The sequence below is a fragment of the Phascolarctos cinereus genome, unplaced genomic scaffold (assembly GCF_003287225.1).
Source record: "Phascolarctos cinereus isolate Bilbo 61053 unplaced genomic scaffold, phaCin_HiC Scaffold_5;HRSCAF=322, whole genome shotgun sequence".
Taxonomy (NCBI): domain Eukaryota; kingdom Metazoa; phylum Chordata; class Mammalia; order Diprotodontia; family Phascolarctidae; genus Phascolarctos; species Phascolarctos cinereus.
The window spans coordinates 254189555-254212410 of record NW_027555958.1 but is presented as its reverse complement, the minus strand read 5'-3'; the positions used below and the strand labels follow the sequence as shown (position 1 = coordinate 254212410).

At 37.0% G+C, this 22856-nt stretch overlaps 1 protein-coding gene across 1 annotated transcript in view; it reads left to right on the top strand.

Annotated features, from left to right (window-relative positions):
- MYH10 (myosin heavy chain 10) overlaps positions 1-22856 on the top strand; it is a 182921-nt gene that overhangs the window by 80611 nt on the left and 79454 nt on the right. Inside the window, 3 exon segments of the mRNA XM_020966465.2 lie at positions 2835-3008; positions 3295-3409; positions 11670-11732. Of these exon segments, the coding sequence (XP_020822124.1) occupies positions 2835-3008; positions 3295-3409; positions 11670-11732 (352 nt within the window).

Here is a 22856-nt window from a genome sequence, read left to right as displayed (position 1 = left end):
AGCACAGGGCTTGGAATCAGGGAGACTCAGTCTTCAAATCTGATTTCAGATGCTTATTAGTTGTGTGACCCTGGATAAGTCACTTAACCCAGTTTGCCCCAGTTCCTCATTTATAAAATGAGTTGGAGAAGGAAATGGCAAACTACTCCAGTATCTTTGCCAAGAAAACCCCAAATGGGCTCATGGAGAGTTGGACATGACTAATGACTGAACAATGAAAAGAACATAAGAGCTACAAAACAAATGGGTTTTTGAAATTTGAAGGCTAAAGTTGTAACAGGGTATTAGGTAGGTCATTCTGGAAGAGGGTGTCCTGAACTGGACTTTAACACTCTGAGTAGTAATCCAGTAGGCAAAAAGGAGTTACAAGGCAAAGGGGACAGCATCTAATGCGTGAGAGTATGACACATTTTTGGATGACATAGGTGACCGCTTTTGGTAGAGACTAGTAGGGAGTAATAGGAAGGGATAATTTAAGATGTGTAAAAAGGGCCTTAAATGCCAGCATCAGTCTGCTCCATATTCAGAGGTCAGATAATCTGTGTTTAAGAAGAATGGCTTGATTGGAAAAGGGAAGAGAATAGAAATGGGGAAAGCCTGAAAATATGCCTTGTACTAGAATGGCTATAGTGGAAATAGACAGCACTTATTCATATTCTAAGTAAAGCATGTTTAGGATGAAAATGTATGCTGAATTTTAGCCATCATAACTGGCTAAAATAAAACAAAGCTTCCTAGTGGTATGCCTGTGTAAACCAAAGGTATCAAACACGTGGCCCACAGACCATGGGCAGCCTTAAACCAAATTAAAATACAATTGCAAAATATTTAATGAAGTAAATAAATTAATAAAAAAAGAAATTGATAAACACATGTGGTTTTCTAAGTCAATATGTGGCCACAGGGATCCTTATGTATAGTGTTGTGGCCCTGTTTCTATTTCAGTTTGATACCATTGACTGGTCTAAATGACCATTACATATTAAATTGACTTACCTTTAACATTTCATTCCCAAGGTACAGGATAGGCAAAATATACCTGTTTCTACCTTTTTGTGTGTGTTACCACTACCCTTTTTTTTCTTCATGTTATCCAGGTTTCTTCTATAGTTTTATATAATCCCAGAATCTTTTTTTTTTTTGGGCATACATATAATTTTACCATTTATTATAAGATGAAAGCAAATTGCATACTAATGAGATGGATGTGCTTGTTTATTTTTACATAAAGAATTAAATCTTGGTGGAATATTTGATACTGCATTACTTCAAGCATCTTTAATGTATTTCAGAGTTGATTGATACTCTGATTTTGTAATTATCAATGCTAAGAATGCCTCTTTGCATAAATATGTAGTACAAAATGGCAGATGTATATTTAGGCCCAATCAGAAATTGTTTGAAATTTTGTCCTAATCCCAAGCCAAAATTCATTTAATGATTTTTTTTAGGAAACTCGAGTTTTTAAACCTGTGTCACTTGAACTTTTAATGGCAGATGACTGGGGTTTTTTATTTCAATTGAGTGTTGTTGACAAACCCAACTTAGTTTTTTATAATCAGAATTTTAAGGGAAGTATTTCTGAAACTGTGTCTCCAGGCACTTCACATGATCAATTATAGTTATTACAATTAAATCTTTAGGAAGGTTATTTTCAATTATAAAATCTTCTGTAGATGTAAACATTTCTAAAGAACCATTTTCTTTTTTTTATTTCTTTATTTTTTTAAAATTAATTTCTTTTTAGTTTTCAACATTCATTTCCATAAGCTTTTGAGTTTTAAATTTAAATTTAAATTTTCTCCCCCTTACTTCCCACCTCCTTCCTCAAGGCATGCAATCTGATATAGGCTCTACATATACATTCCTATTGAATATATTTTCACATTAGTCATATTGTAAGAAGAATTAGAGCCAATAGGAGGAAACACAAGAGAGAAGAAACAAAACAGAACAGAGGAAGAAAAAAAAAGAGCCAATGGTATGCTGCTCCATAATTTTTTCTTTGGATGTGGAGAGCATTTTCCATCATGAAACTTTTTGGGGATGTCTTAGATCCTTGCATTACTGAGAAGAGCTAAGTCTATCAAAGTTAGTCATCGCATAACATGGCTGTTACTGTGTACAACATTCTCCCGGTTCTGCTCATTTCATTCAGCATCAGTCCATACAGGTCTTTCCAGGTTCTTCTGAAGTTTAGGAGGTTTCTTGTAATACTTGAGCTGGGAGAACAATAGAGGAGCTGTTGAATTAAGTTAGGTAAGGGGTGATAAGGACCTGAACTAAGGAGATATGTGAGTGTAGAGAAGGGGTCAGATGTGAGAAATGTGGAATTTAGAAAGATTTGACTGCTGATTGGATTTGTTGAGGGGAGGAGTCCATAATAATGCAAAGATTACAAACCTGGGAGATTCAAAGTAGGTTAGTGCCTCTAACGTGCTGGTTGTGTGATCCTGGGTGAGGCACTTAATTTCTTAATTCTCTTTGCAATTCTCCAACTCTGTAAGTTGCATGATAAAGGGAGTTTGCTCACTGGGGAGGAGTTCCCTTTGTTGGTGAAATCACAGATCAGGTCTAATCCCCATCCCCATTCCAGTAATTCAAATGGCAAATGGCAATTTCCAGTTTAGTCAAAGAAAAATCTGCCTATTATCCTGTTACATGTATCACTAAGGCTCTAAACCTTAGAAAAGCATTTTCTGTGTACTTAATGAAAAAGTACAATAAAAGACTGTTAATTATGAGGAGAAACTTTACAGATCACTAAAGGAATTATTTATGGTATTTAAGATGGGTGTAAAATTTCGTCAGTGACTATTGCTTTTTCTTTTTAGGCTAATCCACCTGGTGTATTGGCTCTTTTGGATGAAGAGTGCTGGTTTCCTAAAGCTACTGACAAGACCTTTGTAGAAAAACTAGTTCAAGAGCAAGGCACACACTCCAAGTTCCAAAAGCCCAGGCAACTGAAAGACAAGGCAGATTTTTGTATTATTCATTATGCAGGAAAGGTAAGGGTTACGTCATAGTTAGATTTTTCTTCAGTTTGTGTTGTATCAAATGTTTTACTTCAGTAATAAATTAGCTTTTTTTTCAGGAAGGTGAAGCAGAATGAAAATGTAAATGTGTTCATGTTCTAATTGATATTTAAAGAAATGATTATATGGATTCCATGCTGATTAAAACATCCGAGAATTCCATTTAGCCCATTTCTTACATAAATCTTAAAAGTTTTTTAGTTTAGCCTTGAAGTTTTTAATTTCATTTAACCAGTCCTGCCTCTTACTTTTCTTACAGGTGGACTATAAGGCTGATGAGTGGCTGATGAAGAACATGGATCCTCTGAATGACAATGTAGCTACCCTTTTACACCAGTCATCAGACAGATTTGTTGCAGAGCTTTGGAAAGACGGTAAGAAATGCATAAACTTTTTCCTGTCCATTGGTTTATGTTCTGGTACTTGTTATTAACTTAATTGGAATCATTAAAAGTTTATCTCATAGTCTGCTTATATAGTTATAAGTAGAAGCTGCTTTTCTCCCTAGAGCAGGGCTGCCCTTTTAACAGAATTTGTCCATCTTAAGGCTAATTCAGCTTAAAAAATAAATAAAATATTTAGAAAATTGGGCATATGCCTGGTTTTCTGGTGAGGATGAATTGTGTTACAGGAGAAAATTAGATAGTTAAAATAAAGGATAAGAGCTGAAATGGACCTTAGAAATCTAGTCCAATCATTTTCTGGACCTGAAGTCATAGACAGCTGCAAAGAATAACCAGTGTTAATCTGCATTAGCACACAAAGAAAAGTATTCTATTCATTCACAGTTAAAGTCTTTTTCCTCAGATCTGTCCCCTTTCAGATTTTGCAGTATTAGACAATTGGTAAGGGACTACTTGAAGCTGTGTCTTCTGAGTACCTGGTCAGTGCAAGGGTGCACAGTAACTAGCAAAGCAGCCAATGAATGCCTTATATCTGCATCTGCTCCTTTTGTTTCTGGCCCTTGCTCTGCTTTTGTTCTTGAAAATCTCTGCTGCAGATTTATTTAATTTGTTTTCAAAACTGAGTAAAATTGTTTTTGTGATTTGGTACCTCAACCTAATATAGTCCGTGCTCACAAAAGTACAAGTAAAAGAAATTACCTATTCTATGCTATCCCTGCCATTCACTTCTTTTCATTGCCTCTGAGTTCTCTCTCATTTCCTTGCTATTTGTGGGGGAACTCCAGGAACTCTTCTTTATTCTGACTGTATCTGCCTTACCCCTAGCTTTGTCTTAGTCCTGCTATTCTGAAAACACCTTCAGAGCCCAGAAATCTTTGCAGATTTCTACTCAGAAGCCAATGAATAGAGAGACAAGAGAAAATGCAACTCAGAGGAAGCAGAAATAGGCACATGTAGCAAATGAAAAAGTAAGGGGAAAAAAGGAGAGAGATACAGAGAAACAGTATGGCTTTCTGGGTGAGTGCCTGCCGCCGGTAAAACTAATCCTTTCAAGAGCAGGCTGCCTTTTGGAATGTGTATGTGAAACATTTGAGAGTATTTGCTTGTGAGTACCTGGGCCTGTGTGGGGATGAGAGTGACTTGTGGAGCTAAACTCAAGTTCCAAAGAATCAAGGAGGGGAGATTGGTTTCCAACAATTAAAATAGAAGCTTCAATACTCTCAGGCTTCAAAATTGTCATAAAATCTGTTTGTCACTGAGTAACACACAGTATTCTTAAGCAAATTCGATCTGTACCGTGTGAGAAGTGTGGAGCTCCCTTGCTTTGAACTTATCTAGGCACTATAAAAAATTATATCTCTTACTGAAAAATGGCTCTGGGTCTTGGTATGATAAGGTCTGTCTTAGGGGGTAGTGGACAGTCTACCACAGTGGCAGTGGAATTAAACTAAGAAACGTGTGTTAAGGAGTAGAGGAATGAAATGGCTAGTCATTCAGCAAGAAGTATTTGTTGCATGCCTACTGTAAGAGGCTCTGTGGCCTACTGTATAAAAGTCTGTCTTAGAAGTGCCTCTGACACATACCAGCTATATGCAGGAACTTGGGTAAGTCTCCCAGTGTTCTAGACAACTCCCAAAGGGTTAAGATTCAGAAAAGTTGCCAATTTGTATTCTTAGAGGATTTTTCTTCACCCAGGATGTCCTTATGCCAGTGAAATCACAGGTCCGTTCCTTTGCTACTATATGTATCTTTATGCAGGTTACATAGTTTTGTAAGGCAACACAAATACCTGCAATAAACAATAACATAGAGTAAGGGCATATGTTTGATAACAGATAAGGGAGTGAAAACTCAAGACTTGAATAGATCAGGTCGAATCATGAAGCTGACATTTGGTGAATCAAGTCTTAAGGGAGTGATAGAATTTTGACAGGGGAATATGTGGATTTATTCATTTCAAGTAGAGCAGGAGTAAATATAGGAAATCAGAATGTATATTTGGATAGGTTCCAGGTTGGAATGGAAAAGATTGGTGGATTTGGAGTGATAGGACTTAGCTTTGAATCTTGTATCTGCATCTTACCATTTGTAAGTTTTGTCCTTGGTCAAATCACTTAAGCTTACAATTACCTCTTTTATAGAATGAATGAAATGGACTAGAAGAAGATACCTAAATTTTTTGGCTGGAGCATAGGGTCATTTTTGAGGAGGAGCGGTGAGTAAACAATGCCAGAAAAATAGGGTAGAGCCAGGTTTTAGAGGGTTTTGGTTCTCAGGGAGAGGATTATGAACTTCATTCAGTAGGCAGTAAGGAATTGCCTGAAATATTGTGATGTAACCTGTGTATAAGGAGTGTATGTGAAGGATGGAAAGTGAATACAAGTGGGAAAACTTAAGAGACTATTGTAATGAACCCAAACTAGGGTGATGACATAGAAATTTCAGTAATAATGACATTGGATATAAAAGATGTTGAGGTAAAATTGATACAACTTGAGAGGTGAAAAAGAAAAGTGAAAGATTTCTAATATAAGAGTTAGGGTGAATGGTGAGGCCACTGCTAGAAGTAAAGAAGTACAGGTTTTGGGGAAAAATAAGTGAAGGTTTGCATATGTTGAGTTGGAAGGTCCAATAGGACATCCAGGTAGACATGTCCTATAGACAGTTCGAGATGAAAACAAGGTCAAAGCAAGAAATATCAGTTGGGGAATCATCAATGCAGAGGTGAAAGTTCCAGCCATGGGAATGATCAAATTTGCTGAGGGATAGAATGTAAAGAGGGAAGAGAAGAGTCTTGAGGACTGAACTTAATCTTCATCTTAAGGAATAAGGAAAAAGAGACAAAAAAGAGTTGAAAAGGAAGTTGCTTATGAGAGTTACTGATCATTTTGATATCTTCCTTCATTAACTTGATACTATAGGGACTATATAGTACCCTGAAGGAGGCAGGTATGTGTCCTAGCACCTTACTGAGAGGATGCAAGGAATTTGTGTGGTCCACAGGCAGTGGGCCTACCACTCATGTGATTGATGACTGAGCTAGAGGGAATGGATATTTGTTGGAAGAAGAACTGTCTTCTTTTCCCTCCCTTTCTCCCTCCCTTCTCATCCCCATGTTGCCTGTGGCTAAGGAGGGACAACTCTTTTGACCAGGGTTAATTCCCCCAGAATCCATTTAATTATCTGGAAGGCAGACCCATTCTCTCTAGACCAGAGAGTCCAGAGAAAATCAGTAATGTAGCTCACATTGGCTTTTGGAAGCACCTGCTTTCTACAATTCACACTTCCATAGACAAATTAGGTTCCCAGAGTTAGGCTGATTATAAGAGTTCGAGGGGAACCACTGAAGAGTCAGGATTGACTTTGTCTTATGCTGTTGGCTAGAGCCTTCACTGGTATACTTCCCCCCATCAAGATTATCAGTTGAGCATTAAGTCAGCCAGCCTTAGGTAACTTTTAGAAAGGAAAATTTACTAAGGTAATCTATTAAGAACAGTTCTCCAAAGACATCTGTGCTGGGGCAGCTAAGTGGCGCAGTGGGTAGAGCACCGGCTCTGGATTCAGGAGGGCCTGAGTTCAAATACGGCCTCAGACACATAACACTTACTAGCTGTGTGACCTTGGGCAAGTCACTCAACCCCATTGCCTAGCCAAAAAACAAAACAAAAACATCTGTGCCACAGTCCCCCAAAGGTTTGTACAAAGTATAGGAGAGTGGGGGGGCAAGCCCATTGAGCACCTGTGGCAAAAGGGTAAGTGACATGGCTCTTGGTTGCTAGAAGACTTATTTCCATTATGGGGTGGTCCAAGAAATGCCCCTTAAGTATGGTCTTATCTCTTTGCTGGTTGACATGAGTCCATTCTGTCCTTGGCTCCTGAAGATGTACACACTGCTTCCTGCTAATCAATCTGAGGGTATAGTTGAGGACCCTGATGGGAAGATGGAAAGTCTAGTATTCTCAGGACCATCATTTCGCTTCATCCAGTGGCTCTCAAAGACTTTGCACACTTGGTCTAAGGTTTTTTGATTGAGAAGTGTTCTCATCTAGTTAAACTGTCAGAGCTAACACAGATAAAATAGGACAAAGTATTTTTAAACTCATCTTCTTTTAGAAGCACTATTTGGACCATTTCACACATTGTAATTTTATCGTCTTGAAGAGATAATTCATCAAATTTACCAGATGCTTCCCTGGTTAGCACAGCTGCCCACCTATTCTCCCCCCCCCCCCCATACATACTTAAGAGAGTTATTAGAGTGTTAAGAGGTGAACCTGGTGAATTTGGGGTTTTGGAAATTAAAGAAGTGAGTATGCACAGGGAAGCCTTATGGTGGTCCACAGTGTCATATGCTGCGGAGAGGTAAAGGATGAAGAGAAGTTTTGAAACATCTTCCAATTTTGTGATTGGGAACTTGTTGGTGACCTTTGAGTAAAGTAGTTTTTGTAGATTAGTGGAAATAGTAAGAACTTATTAAACTCTTACTACTATGATAAGCACTAGACATACAATAAAGGGCAAAAACATACTCTCATAATTGGATGGGGGAGACAACTTGCAAAAAATTACAGATTGAAGATATATATAGTGTAAATGGGAAGTAATTGCGGAGGAGAGCCTTTAGTACTAGGGAGGACTGAATAAGATCTCCTGAAGAAGTGATTTGAGTTGAGTCTTGAAGGGAGCCAGGAGGCACAGATGAGGAAGGAGAGTGTTCCAGGCATGGAGGGAACCAATGAAAAGGCATGAAGTTAGAAGATGGAGTGTTGTGTTTGAAGTATAGCAAGGTCATTGTCACTGTGTTTTTAAAAAAAAAATGTGGAGGGGAGTAAAGTATAAGGAGATTGGAAAGGTAGGAAGGGGCCTCGTGATGAAAAGGCTTTAAAAGCCAAATGATGATTTTATATTTTATCTTAAAGGTGGAAGAGAGCTACTAGAGTTTTGAAGGGGGCACATAGAGTTTCACTTTAGGAAAATCACTTTGTCAAGCTAAGTTAAGGAGGTATTGGAATGAGGAGAAATTTGAAGTGGGGAGACCTATCACAAGGCTTTTGTAGTAGTCTAGGCTAGGGGTGTTGAGGACCTGTGCCAAGATGTCAGCTGTATGAGTAGAAAGAATGAAATGAGACATTTTGTGACAAAAGGAGACATTTTGTAAAGGTGGAAACAAGACACGGCAGTAGATAGGACAGATGAAGTGAGTGCTAGTAAAGAGTCTGTCTGGGAGGATGCTGGTGCTTTTGAGAGTGAAAGGGGAGTTTTTTAGGAGAAAGATAATGTTCTCTTTTGGGTATACTGAATCCAAGTTGTGAGGAGAAAATAGTTAGTGAGGACATTGATGTATTCAATATAGACAGCTTTATTGAGAAGTTTAGAGTTGAAGGGAAGGTGAGATATAGGATGATACCTCAATGTTTTTAGATAGATAGGAGCCAGTGAAATTGAAGATGCATGAGAACTGGAGGATCACAAGAGTAAGGTCCTGAAAATAGGGTGGATGGAATGGAAAAGGAAAAACTGTTGTCTTCTGAGACAGGAAGGAAATGGGAGAAGTTTTAAGGAGTTGAAGGAGTTTCTACTGGGTGGGCTTAATCTTATGAAATATGAGGCCATCATTTGTTGGAATGAGTAAGTTTAGAAGTGAGATTAGAGACCTGAGGAAGGAAAAATTTTAGCTCTTCTATTGGTAGTGAATAAGAGAAATTGAAGGCAAGAAGGTTGTGAGAATATAGAATTTTAGATTTTAACATCTTAGGGGTAGTACAGTTTTGTGAGACAGTAAGGTTGAAGATGTGACTGAACTATTATTTGGCCAAAGTAGGGTGAAGAATGACTGTTGGAATTGACAATGTTGAAGATTTATGTGGTAAGGATGTTCAGTATTCTTGATGATGACCCATCTAATTCTCTAAATATCATACAGGGTTCTGTAGGTGGAAGGAACCTTAAAAATAATCTCTTCTTTTATTTTTGCAGAAGATGGGGTAAAAAAGGAAGATACATGAGCCGTGTCATTAACATTAGAAATGGAAAGAAATTTAAAAATATGAGAAGAGATTCAGGTGGAAACTGGTCCTTTTAATGCCTTAAAAAGTTGTTTTCTATTATGTGTAGCATTCTTTCTCATGAAAAGAAAAATAGATGTTTAAATTATTGGCAACATCAAACTATAATTTAGAGGATCTAGATTCTACTCCTGGTTCTGACTTTGAAGTAGGAATTTTCCTAGGAATATAAAAAGATCATGAAGGCAGAGACATTATTTTGTATTTTCTCACACAGGCTATTTTAGGTTTATCAGAGGTTCTCAAGTTCATTCTGTAAGTTTTTACTGAGCACTTATACTGAACTAGTTCTTAAGACCCTAAGGGAAATACAAAGAAATATGACACAATCACTGCTTCTAGTATTTTACGATGGCACTTGTAAGTCAGATGGCTCTTACATGAAAAATTTGAGGCTAACCCTGCCTCTTAATTTCCCTGGGCCGCCTCCATCCTGTTTCTCCTTTCTTATAGCACCATGCTCTCACTGACCTCTGATATCTTCTACTGGCAGTGTCAAGGCTTTAAGCAGTAGTAGTTTCAGAGCATCTACTATTTACAAGGCAAAGTTTTAGGCATCAACATCTGTAGTCAAAATTGAAGAAATTGTGAAGTGAAGAGCAGTAAGAAGCCGACTTGGCCATAGCCATTAAGGGACTCTCAGTTGCAAATGGTGGTGGTTGTAGCAATGCCAAATTTGGCTTGTGTGCATAAATTTATTTTAAGTTTGAGATGTGGATAGTTTTTGAAGGATAAAAAATTTTTCTTAAATAACTCAGCCTCAGGAAAGAAAGAGGTGAGTTGGGATGGATGAAAATTTTTTCCTGACAGATATAAAGACTAGCGAACTATGTGATTTCTCTTTTTGTACTGCACTTACATGTACAAGGGAAAAAGGTAAGTTAACTCTAACGATAACTTAATTACCTCATGAGGATGTGCTAACATTGAGTATAAAGCATTTAAGCTAGCTTTAAACCTTCTTATTTTCTTCTGAAACAAAGATTGTGTTCAGATTTTACAGATTTTTCTGAAGATCAAACAAGGAGAAATAAGGTTCATTGGTGGCAGCCCTGCCCTAGAGACATAATGCCCCCAGCCTATATGTGTTTTCATATACTCTCACATGCAATTTTGGGGATTCCTTTTTGAACACATTTCTTTTCATGAGCTGATGATTTTATCCCTTGATCCAGGTTATTATCCCTTAAGGTTCTTGTAACAAGAAATTTCTCATTATGGACATTTCATAAAGTGTACTGTGACTTATGAGACATTTTCATGAATAATTGTGGTTCAAATAGCTAGCTATTTGAAATTTATTGAGCTTCATTGAAAAATTCATATCTACTACTTTGTAGATTTTTAACAGTATGGTACAGTAGCACTTCCTTTGAATTTTGCTTTATTATAGTTGTCTGCATGCCATTATCACCAACATTTACAAATTTCCCATTGAAATAATTAAAGCAATACATATATTAGTATGTTTAGATATAAAATAAGCTGAAGTTACTATAATTTTGCCTCATTTGAAAGCACATAGTGTTTATAGAGTGAGTCTTATACACAAATAACTCTAACAATACCACACCATTAGCTTATAAGGGGAAGAACTCTTAATAAAAGTTGACAAATAGTGATCGTGATATGTGTATGTACAGAGTCTGGAATCAGTTTTCTTCCCCCTTACTATTTTTTCCAGTAAATTTAGCCGCCCTCAGATTGATCAGAGAGGCAATGATGAAGGAGTGAAAAGAAAGCTGGCCTTGAAGCCAGGACAGACTTGGGTTCTTCAAGCTCTGCCTCTGACATATACTGGCTGTGTGACTCTGGGCAGGTCACTTAACCTCTCAGTGCTGTAGGCAGCTCCTTAAGACAATGAGCTGAAGATAAAGTTCTGACCTGAATTGATAGGGGAAGCTTTTTTACCCAGGAGTTCCCTCTATCAAGGATGTCACAGTTCCTGTCTTCATCTTACATTCATCAGATTTAATTATTCTATAAAGAACCCTATCCAAATGTGAAAATCTTATATATATTTGCATGGAATCTGTTACGGCCAGGTTATTTTTGTAGCCCAGTTTCAAAGTTTACTTGTGATTTCAAATGTTCTGCGTACTAACGAAAGTGTTTTATGTATCTGCTCTTCTGTCCTTCTGTTTTTTGCTGTTTCTCTGCCTTAGAGATTCAGAATATTCAGAGAGCTTCTTTCTATGACAATATTTCTGGTCTTCATGATCTACCAGGTGAATGTATGAAAACTGTAGGTCTTCTCAAAGCCAAAGGATTGTATTCCCACAGGAAAACTTTTTTTTTCTCTCTCTTTTTTTTTTTTGGGTGGGGGAAATAAGGGGGTGGGAGAGGGAGGAGGAATGGATTGTTGGTTTGCGGTTGGGGGAGGTTTGGTTATTTTTGCTCATAGGCTTGCATGATTCTTTCATTTCATGCTCTCTTATACTGCCTCAAAGCAACTGTTTGAGTGCATACCAGTTCAATTGCTGCTGCCTACATTTTGCTTGTTATTTTATACACAGCTATTACAGGCTTGCAAATTAAAAGGTATGTGATTACCTTTTTGAATAGTGCTGTTTTGATACAAGCTTTCCAAATAATTAAATATTGATGTTAGATAGCTTTTTGGTATATTATTTGCCTTTGAGCCAATTTTAAAGTGCAGTGCTGAAGAATTTTAAGGATTTAAACAATAAAATATGGTGAACACATAGTTTCAGATTTTTGCATTTCACCATTACATTGTAAGAATGTATTTGTAACATTTAGCATGTCATAGGGAATAGAGCCAGCTTCTGAGTCAGGAAGACTTGAATTCAAGTGCTTCCTGTGGTGTGTCATGACACACACCTATGTGACTGGGTAACTGAGAATGTCATTCAACCTCTCATTGCCCCTATTGTACCAGTCTGCATTAGTAATGGAGAGTTGGGAGTTCTCTAAGCCAGTGAAAACACAATTCTGGTTAAAAAAGCAAAATGAGATCCATTTGGCTTCTGTTAAACCAGTTTGAAATATTAAAACTGGGTCTATGTTGGGGCTGCAGTGCTAAATGGAAATATGCTGTGTTTGAATTTTTATGTTTATATTTGACTCTGTTGGATAGAGCTCAGGACTGGTGCCTTTTGTGCTCGCTTCTCTGTAGCACATCCTAATCAAGATCAGTGACATCAGGTTGCTCAGAATTAGTTGTAATTCATATTTCTATATTGTCTAACATAAATTTTCATTGATGTTAACAGTCTTTTGATGTAAGTAGTATAGGTATTATTATCTTCCTTTGAGTTACTGGATGAAATTGAGAAAGTTAACAACTAGGAAAACAAAATTGAGTTCTTCTTGGAGTGACTAGATTAAAATTTCTCAAGTGATTGAAAACATCTCAAGTCTCAAAAAAAAACCAGCTTCTTTTCAAAACATATTCTTTTGTGATTAAAACCACCATTTTTCCTTGTTGATGTCAGGTTCCCATCTCTGGTAGCTCTTCCTTTCCTGTTCTTCAGGGGAAAGTGGGCATCAGTTGTGAAGACAAGAAATCTGCCAGAAGAATTGTAGTTACACTAAACCATTCTTCTCTAGGAGAAGGAACAGCTCCAAAACCCATGCTGACCCCAGAGAGTAGTAGAAATCATGGGTGATTGAGTAGAAAAGTTGAAAGTTGGAGATTGGTCTCCCTGTGATAGCATTGTGCTTACGGGTTTCTTAAGATACGTCTTTGCCCTTAAATTCGTCTATTTTACCGAGAAGTTCTTAGACTTTCTAGATTTATTAAAGAATTTTTAAAAGTTTGGTGACTTTCAAATACTATAATAAGCAGTAATGTTTAGAGGGCTTGCCTTGGTGACACTTAGTATCAGTGACTATGGGCAAGTCACTTCAATCAGTCAACAAGTATTTATTAAGTGCCTACTATGTGCTGTTCACTGTGCTAAACATTGAAGATTCAAATGCAAAGAACTGAACAATTCCTACCCAAAAGGAGATTACTTTCTAATAGGGCTAGCATCCCCTAAGACTCCTAAGTTGCCAATCCACATTAATAAAAGGAGTTTCCTTATCAAGAGTTTTTATACAACCCTCCCCACCTACCTTCCATACTATTTAAGGGCAACACCATCCTCCTAGTCCCTCAGGTTCACAACATAGGACTCATCCTGAGCTCCTCATTGTCTCTCATATCCAAGCTGTTGCCAAGGCCTGTCGATGTTACCATTGCAACATCTCTCCAATATGTCTTCTTTTCTCCTCTGACACTTCCAGCACTCTGGTGCAGGCTCTGCTGTTTGGTCTGACTGCTTCAAGTCTCCCCTCGATCCAGTCCATCCTCCATTCAGCAAGTCTGACTCCCTCCCCAAACATTGCCCCTCCATACACACACACACACACACACACACACACACACACACACACACACACACTCTTTCTTTCTCTCTCAGTCAATTCCATTGTCTCCCTCTTGCCTCCAGGATCAAATAAAAAAATCTTCTGGCCTTTCATAACCTAGTGCTTTATTATGTTTCCAATCGTTTTACATTTTACTCCCCACCACATACTCTTCAATCTAGTAACATTGGCTTCCTTGTTGTTCCATGAGCAAGACATTCCATTTCTTAGCTCTGTGGATTTTCACTGGCTGTCTCCCATGCCTAAGAAGCTCTCTCTCTCTTCATCTCCACCTACTGGCTTCCTTTAAGCCCAACTAAAACCCCATCTTCTATAGGAAGCCTGTCCTAGTCTCTCCTCCTTTTGTATCCCCAGAGCTTAGCACAGTGTCTGGCACATATTGTTGTTATTTAGTCATTCCATTTGTGTACAACTCTTTTGTGACCCCATTTGGGATGTTCTTGACAAAGACACTGGAATAGTTTGCCATTTTCTTCTCCGGCTCTTTTAATAGATGAGGAAACTGAAGCGAACAGGGTTAAATGACTTGCCCAGGATTATACAGCTAGTAAGTTTCTAAGGCCAGATTTGAACTCAGGACTTCCTGACTCTAGATCTGGTGCTCTATCCACTGTGCCACCTACCTCCTGCCCCTGGTGCATAGCAGGGCATAATAAATGTTTAGCTACTGACTGCAATGAAATCATAGGGTGGAACACACACACACACACACACACACACACACACACACACACACACACACACACACGCTATGCCCCTGGTAAAATAATAATAATAATAACTTCCTGTAATATTCCCCAATTACCATCCTGTCTTAGAGCCTACTGTTACTGTTCAGTTCAGTTCAGTTACCGAAGTCAGCTCAGTGTCAGGACTATTCTTGATCTTCACAGTTCAGGCATTGGATTCAGTCTTGAATTAGTAAAATCAACAGAACTTCATTAACTGCTCACTATATATATAATATCATAGGCCCTAGGAGAGACACAGTATTTAGTAACTGCTCCCATCATGTTTATAGTCTAGTAAAGAGGTAAGATAATGATTACAACAGAAACACTATAGAGAATTTTTTTTTAAAAAAGTGCTCTGCGATATCTGGGGAATGAGGGCAAAGTCAAGGAAGGAAAGCATCATGAAGGAGGTGGCATTTGAGTCTTGACTTGAAATGAATGCAGCCAGTAAAGGCTAGCAGTGAGCACACAGGAAATACAGAAAGCAGTAAGAAAATGTAAGATCTGTCTAGGGGATAGTGTCATTTGGGTGGGACATCAGATGTGTAAAATATGGGATAAAGAAAAAAGTTTAGTTGTACCTTGTTGAAGGGGTCTTGAGTGTCAAAATGAATTTGAAGTTTGTAGGACAGCTATAATGATTTCGGAGCATACTTATGCCTGGAGTGGGCCAAATGGAGAGGAAAGACACAGAACAAAGCAGGAAAACTTGCAGGAGCCCAGGCACATAAAGATAAGGAGCTGGAGACGGCTGAAGTAGAATTTATAGGACTTGGTTACTGATGATATTTTAGAGGGAGAGGGGCAGAGAAATGTAATGCCAACATATCACAGAATAGCAAAAGGTGATGCCACTAACAAATAGAAATCTAAGAAGGTTTAGGTAAGAAGATAAATCTTTTGGACATGATGTTTGAAGGTAGAAAGCATATGGTGGGTCTTGGAACTCAGTGGAAAGGTCAAGACTAGACTTTTTTTTTCAGTCATCAGCATATAGATGGTAGTTGAATCAATATAATTATAAGGGGAGAAAATGTTGAGAAAGGAGAGAGAAAAAGTCAGAGACAGAACTTACCCTTTAAGGGGTAAGGAAGAAGTGGAACAAACAGTAAGTAAGTAAGTAGTAAAAGAAGTAGGAAGATAACCAAGAGAATGTTGTGTCTCTGAAGCTGAGGAGGGAAAGAGTATTCAGTAGGAGTGTTTCACAGTGAAGGGGAAGAGAAAGATGGAACTCTTTTGGAGTGGTGCAGAAGAATCCAAGGATTTTTTTTATATAATGGAAAGATTTGTACATGTTTGTAGGAGGATAAGAAGGAGCAAGTAGAGAGGGAGTGATTGAAGATGTGGAAGAGAGAAGCATTGATAAAGTGAGAATGAGAGCAAAAGACACAGGAACAGAAGTATTGGCCTTAAAAAGTAAGGTTATCTCTTTTGTGACCACAGGGAAGGAAAAGGAGGGAAGAGGAGGCAGAAGAGGAGTGATAAAATAAATTTTTTAGAAATTCTAATTTAAATCCATTGACTTTTTTTCAATCAGTGAAAATATACTCTTCCCTCTCTTCTTTCCCCTCCTCTATTTGGAGAATTTTAAAAAAAGAAAACATTGTTACAAACACATGTAATTGAACAAAACAAATTCCCACATTTTGCCATATCTTTTTTAAAAAGTCTCAATACGTGCCCTGAGTTCATCATCGTCAGAAGTTGTACAGCATATTTAATTATGAGTCCTCTAGAATCATGGATGATGGTTGCACTAAACAGAGTTCATAATTCTTTTAAAGTTGATTATCTCTGCAATACTGATATTAAATGATGATAAATCATTCTGTTTCTTCTCACTTCACTCTGCACCAGCTCATATAAGTCTTCCAAGGTTTCTCTGAGGCCATCCCTTTCATCTTTTTTTTCCCCCCAGCCAAAAACAAGGTTTATTAAAGATCTGCCATATTGGCCAGACTCATAAGGAATCTAAACATTTGTGATGCTCATATTGACAAGTGGGCTAGAGTAAATCTTAGCCCGTGGCTAGATTTTAAGAATCTGAGCCCTTTGCTAGACTCTTAAAAATCTGAGCATTTGTATCGCTAATGCAAGCAGGCTTTTTTTTTTCATCCTTTCTTAAAGCATAGTAGTATTCCATTGCATTCATGTACAGCTGGTACACAGTTGTTGAGCACCAACTCAGTTTCCAATCCTTTGCTAACACACACACACACACACACACACACACACACACACACACACACACACACACACACACACACACACATAGATGTAGTAAAATTTTGAGGAACAGAGTAGGTGCCAGGATTTGTAAGATGTCAATCTCAACGAGTTCTGAATCTGCTGTAAATGTGGCAGCTGTAGATGCATTTGGTAGCTTGAGCAAAGGGAAGAGTTTAAATTCTAAATTATGTTCTAAAGAATATAATTGCTCTAGAGAATGAAATGTTTTAAAGAGATTCCAGCATTTGATAGGATACTAGACTAGGTGGTTTTAAAGGCTTCTTGGACTCATTAGGATTCCATAATTCTAAGGACCACTAATGTATCTGATCAAACCCTTAGGACTGTTTGTTGGGGAGCTTTCTCCATTTATAGGCTTCTAAATAAGAGGACAGAATTATTACTTCGGCATTCAGCAAAGCCATTAGAATAGACTGGTCAGGAGAGTTTGAAATACTTGTTAACCTGACTCAGAAAGCAAAAAGTCAGCGTAGGTAGATAAGCCAGCCTGCTTGATACCAGACTGAAGTAATTTAATAGTGGCCCTATCATAAACTCAGGTTGGTGTAATGGTGGTAGCATCTTTAGTAATGGAGTAATTCTGCTTTATTTCTGTCATCTGTTAACACAGGCTGCCACAAGGAGTAATCTCACAACCTTCTTTTTTCTTTTTCTTCTGAACAGAGTTTTAAAACCTTTTTTTTTTCTTTTGGTTCTTAACATGTTTTGTAAAACATAGCTCATTTGGCACTTTGTCTCCCTGATACTGTTCTTAGAGTTGTGTTTGTCTTTGGCTTTACCTCTTCTGTTTTCTATATGTCTATACAATACATATCTTTAGAAGTTTCACTTAACTTTGACTCACAGTGCTTTAGGCATGAGTCATATATCCCTATAAGTAGATTTTTTAATAATCTTTTAAACTTGGTCATAGACCCTACATGATATTTTACTCTTCATATATTATATATCTGGAACTGGAAGGGGCCTTAGGCCATCTAACCTAGGCCTCTCATTTTATAAACGGGAAAATAGAGGCCCAGGAACATTCAGTGACTTGCCCAACTGCATACAGGTAGTCAGTAGTATTTGAACCTAGATTCTCTGACTTCAGAATTGTGCTGTCTACTGTACCATACTGCTTCAACCTCCTCTCAGTGTCCTTGGGTACCCTTTGTGTATATAGCCTTCATATTTCTTTTTAAATCTTTCTCAGCCAAAGGTTCTGTTAACTCTTCCATGTAAATTCTTTTGAAACCATCAAATTGATAAATGAAACTAGACCCTGCTTTTTAAAGAAGTAATAAAATAGACAAATTGCTAATCTGATCAGACAGATTTCCATGATCAAATATGAAAAAAGCTCACAAAAATGAAAATGAAATAGAGGAAATTATTACAAAATATTTTGCCCAGTTCTATGCCAATGAAAATTAGAACTTGAGTGAATATTGGCAAAAATAGAAAATGTTTCATATTATTAGGACTAGAAATAGAGATCTTAAATAATTCAGTCTCAGAAAATGAACTTCAACTAGCCATAAATGTACGCTTAGTCAGAAAACTCCCAGGACCAGGTGGATTTGAGAGTGAATTTGATCAAACAGTCTAACTGCAACAAACCCCAATTTTATATAAATTGTTTGCAAAAATGGAGAAAGATGATATTTACCACATGCTTTCCATGAGACAGATATGTCCTGATACTTAAACCAAGTAGGAATAGGAAAGAAATCTGTAAACCAGAACCCCTAATAAAAATATCAACACAAAAATATTAAATATAATGTTAGCAAAGAAACTACAGTAACATTAAAAAGTTTATACACTCAGATTAGGTTGGATTTGTGTAAGGAACAAATAGATGGTTCAACAGTGGGAAAATCATAACCATAAGAAATAAATTAGTAAGAAAAAATAAAATCACATGATTGTGTCAAGAGATAGAGAAAAAAATCTTTTAACAATATGACATCTTTTTATATTTTAAAAAAAAAAAGGTTAGTAGAATCATCTGTAGTGGAGGAAATACCAGAAACCTTTCTAATAAAATCAGGGATAAAGGGGGAATATCTACTATCACCACTGTTCATATAGTTCTAGAAATACTAACTATACTACAAGGAGGACTTGAAGAATAAACATAGGCAGTGAAGAAACGAAATTTTCACTTTTTTGCAGGTAATGTGGCTTACTTAGAAAATCTCTAATAATCCAACCAATATTAATTGAAATGATGAATAGTTTTAACACAGTGGAAGGATATCAGTGAGTCATTAAACATTTAAGCACCTACTATGTGCCAGGCACTGTATTAAGTGTTGGGGGTACCAAAAAAGGCTAAAGATAGCTCCTACCAAGAAAGGCAAAAGATAGTCTCTGCTCACAGGGATCTCACATCAAGAAAACCTATAAAATCATCAGCCTTCTGCATATAACCAGTAAAACCCAGCAGAACAATATAGGTAGCACAAATTCCATTTAGTATTTGAATCTCCTTATCAGGACAAACACAGAGGAACGAAATAACAAAATATTCTTTACAGAAAGAAAGTCTTCAGTAACTGAAAAGCAATTGTTAACGATTGGGCCATGCTAATTATTTTTTTTTAAATGGCACTCCCTAAATGAATTTAAGTGCTATACCAATCAAAGGAGTACTTCAGAGAAATAGACAAAATTATGGTGAATTCATCTGGAGTAACAAAATTTTAAGATTTTCAAAAGAAAAAAATGAAGCAGAGAATAGGAAGGAAGGGGAGCCTAGAACTATGCGGAGTAATTATCAACACTTTAGTATTAGTTAGAAAACAGGAAAGTTGATCAGTGAACCAAATTAAATACATTAAGACCCAGCAGTAATTTTATCTACTAACATAGTTTTCAATAAATCCAAGGCTCCAACTGTGGATTAAGCACTCACCATTTTATAATAACTGCTAGGAAAATTGGAAAACCATCTGGAAAAAATTAGTCTCAGATCAACATCCCACACCATATGTCACAATAAGATCCAAATTGGTATGTGACCTTGATATATGATGTGATGTGATATGATTTATGATATAAACAAATTAGAGGAAAATGGAATAAGATACCGTTTTACAACTGCGGTTAGGGAAAGACTAAATAAACATCACAGGAAAGAAAATGTGTAATTTTCATTAAATAATATTGAAAAACTTTGCATAAAGAAGAGCAATTCGATTAAAATGAAAAGGTAAGCCATTAACAGAAGGAGAAAGGTTTTTTAAATTTTATTTATTTATTTTTAGTTTTCAACATTCACTGCCATAAGATTTTGAGTTCCAAATTTTCTCCCTATCCTTCCCCTCCCTCCTCCCAAAGATGGCATGCAATTTGATATAGGCTCTACATATGCATTCACATTGAACCTGTTTTCACATTAGTCATGTTGTAAAGAAGAATTAGAACCAATAGGAGAAACCACGAGAAAGAAGAAACAAACCCAAAAAAGGGGGAAAAAGGGGGGAGGAGAGTAAATAATATGCTTTGATCTGCATTCAGACTCTGTAGTTCTTTTTGTGGATGTGGATGGCATTTTACATCATGAGTCTTTTGGAGTTGTCTTGGATCCTTGCATTGCTTAACAGAGATGAGGCTATCAAAGTTTGTCATCGCAGAGTGTAGCTGTTACTGTATACAATGTTCTGCTCACTTCACTCAGCATCAGTTCATACAAATCTCCAGGTTTTTCTGAAGTCTGCCTGCTCATCATTTCTTATAACAAAATAGTATTCCATTACGTTCATATACCACAACTTGTTTAGCCATTCCCCAGTTGATGGGCATCCTCTCAATTTCCAGTTCTTCGCCGCCATAGAAAGAGCTGCTGTAAATATTTTTGTACAAGTGGGTCCTTTTCCCATTATTATGATCTCTTTGGGATACTAGAAGTGGTATTGCTGGTTTATTGCTTGTATGGGTAGTTTTGTTAGCCCTTTGGGCAAATTCCAAATTGTTCTCCAGAATGGTTGGATCACTTCACAATTCCACCAACACCATTAGTGTTCCAATTTTCCCGCATCTTCTCCAACATTTATAATTTTCCTGTTTTGTCATATTAGCCAATCTAATAGGTGTGATTTGCTAAATCAGAGTTGTTTTGATTTGCATTTCTTTAAGTAATAGTGATTTAGAGCGTTTTTTTATATGACTATAGATAGCTTTAATTTCTTAATCTGAAAACTGCCTAAAACAAAGTCTTTGCAAGCTACAAGCTATTTATAACCATATAAAATTATCTAATTCACTAATGATATGGGAAATGCAAATTAAAACAAATTTAGGGTTCTACCTGATACTTATCAGACTGGCGAAGATGACCAAAAAGGAAAATAATAATTTTGGAGAGGATCCTATCCTAACCCCTGTGCTCCCTCTCAGTGACCTCATCAGCTCCTGTAAGTTATTATTTCTCTGCAGATTACTGACACATCTGCCTAAGCAGCCACAGGAACTCTGCTTGAGTACCCCTCTACCAGTTTTCTATTGAACATTTCAAACTGAATGCCACACTGATTGTGTCCAAAACACAGGGCTCACTACTTTTTCTTCAACAAACTCCTCTATGTCAGATTGAAGGTAGTGCTGTCCTTCCAATCTCCTAGGTTTATAACCTTGGCATCACGTTAGACTTATCACTCTCTTTTACTACACATATCAGTTGCCAAATCTTGTTGTTTCTTTTACAATAGTTTTTACATCTTATCCCTTCCCTGTTTATACAACTATCACCTTAGTTCAGAGTCTCATAACCTCCAATTTTGATTGTTTTCAGTGGCCTCCTACTTGGTCTTCCTGCATCAAGTCTTTCAGTACTTTTAATTTTCTGCTACCCAGTACTGCCAGAATGATTGACCATAATCTCAGATGTGACCATGCCACTCCCCCTACTCAATCAATTCCCTATCAGTTCTAGGATAAAATAGAAACCCCTGTTTAGCTTTTAAAGTCCTTCACAAACTTGGCCCCAGTCTGACTTTTTTTAGGTTTATTGGATATTACTTCTCACCCCTCCCCATGAACTCTGTGATCCAGTTCAAGTGGCCTTTTCTCTGTTCCTCATAATACTCTCCCTCACCTCTCAAAGAATTTTTTTCTTCCTTTTAGATTCAACTCAAAACACCACATATATTTTATTTCTGTTTTTATGTAGTTTATATATGTGTATATGTACTTATTGTGTTCCCTGTTTGAATATAAATTCCTTACGTGTAGGAATTGTTTGATTTTTATTTTTTATTTTTTGGTGACTCCTCTTGTGCCTGATGCTTAGTATACACATAATAAATGCTTGTTGATTGATTAATTGATTCATGATAAAAGGCCTTGAATTCATATTGAAAGAAAATCAGGTGAAGGAATTAGGGTTGTTTATGCTAAGAGTAGAAGAGTTGGTGGGGAGGGTCCAGAAAGGGAGGCATGACATGATAGGTATTTTCAAGTATTTTTGATGTCTGTCAGGTCTAAAGGGGAATAAGATGTATTCTTTTTTGTCTCTGAATACAGAACTAGGCCAAATGAGTAAAAATTACAATCAAATTTAGATCAGATGTAATGAAAAAGCTCCCAATAATTAGAGCAGGCATGATGTAGAGGAGATTTTTATTAATACAGATTGAGCTCTATGGCCTGTGGAGTCCTTTCAACTATGACATTCTATAGATTGTTTAAATATGTAGAAACAGAAATTGAACAGGATATTAATGATATCATGTAAACAGATGCTTTCACCAAAGGGATTTGCAAGCACGTTGTGTCAAAAATTCAAATAACATTCAAAGAACAGTCCTCATTCTTTGTAAAATATTCTCCCAGATGATAAAATATGCTGAACTCCTTTTTATGAGGTTAGAAAGTGTCTTGTTCCCTGAAACTGCTATAGATAAGGAAAAGAAAAAGCTCTATAGAACTGATTCACTAAGGAATATATACACTTTAATGATAACTTTGGCCGGGGAGGGGGGG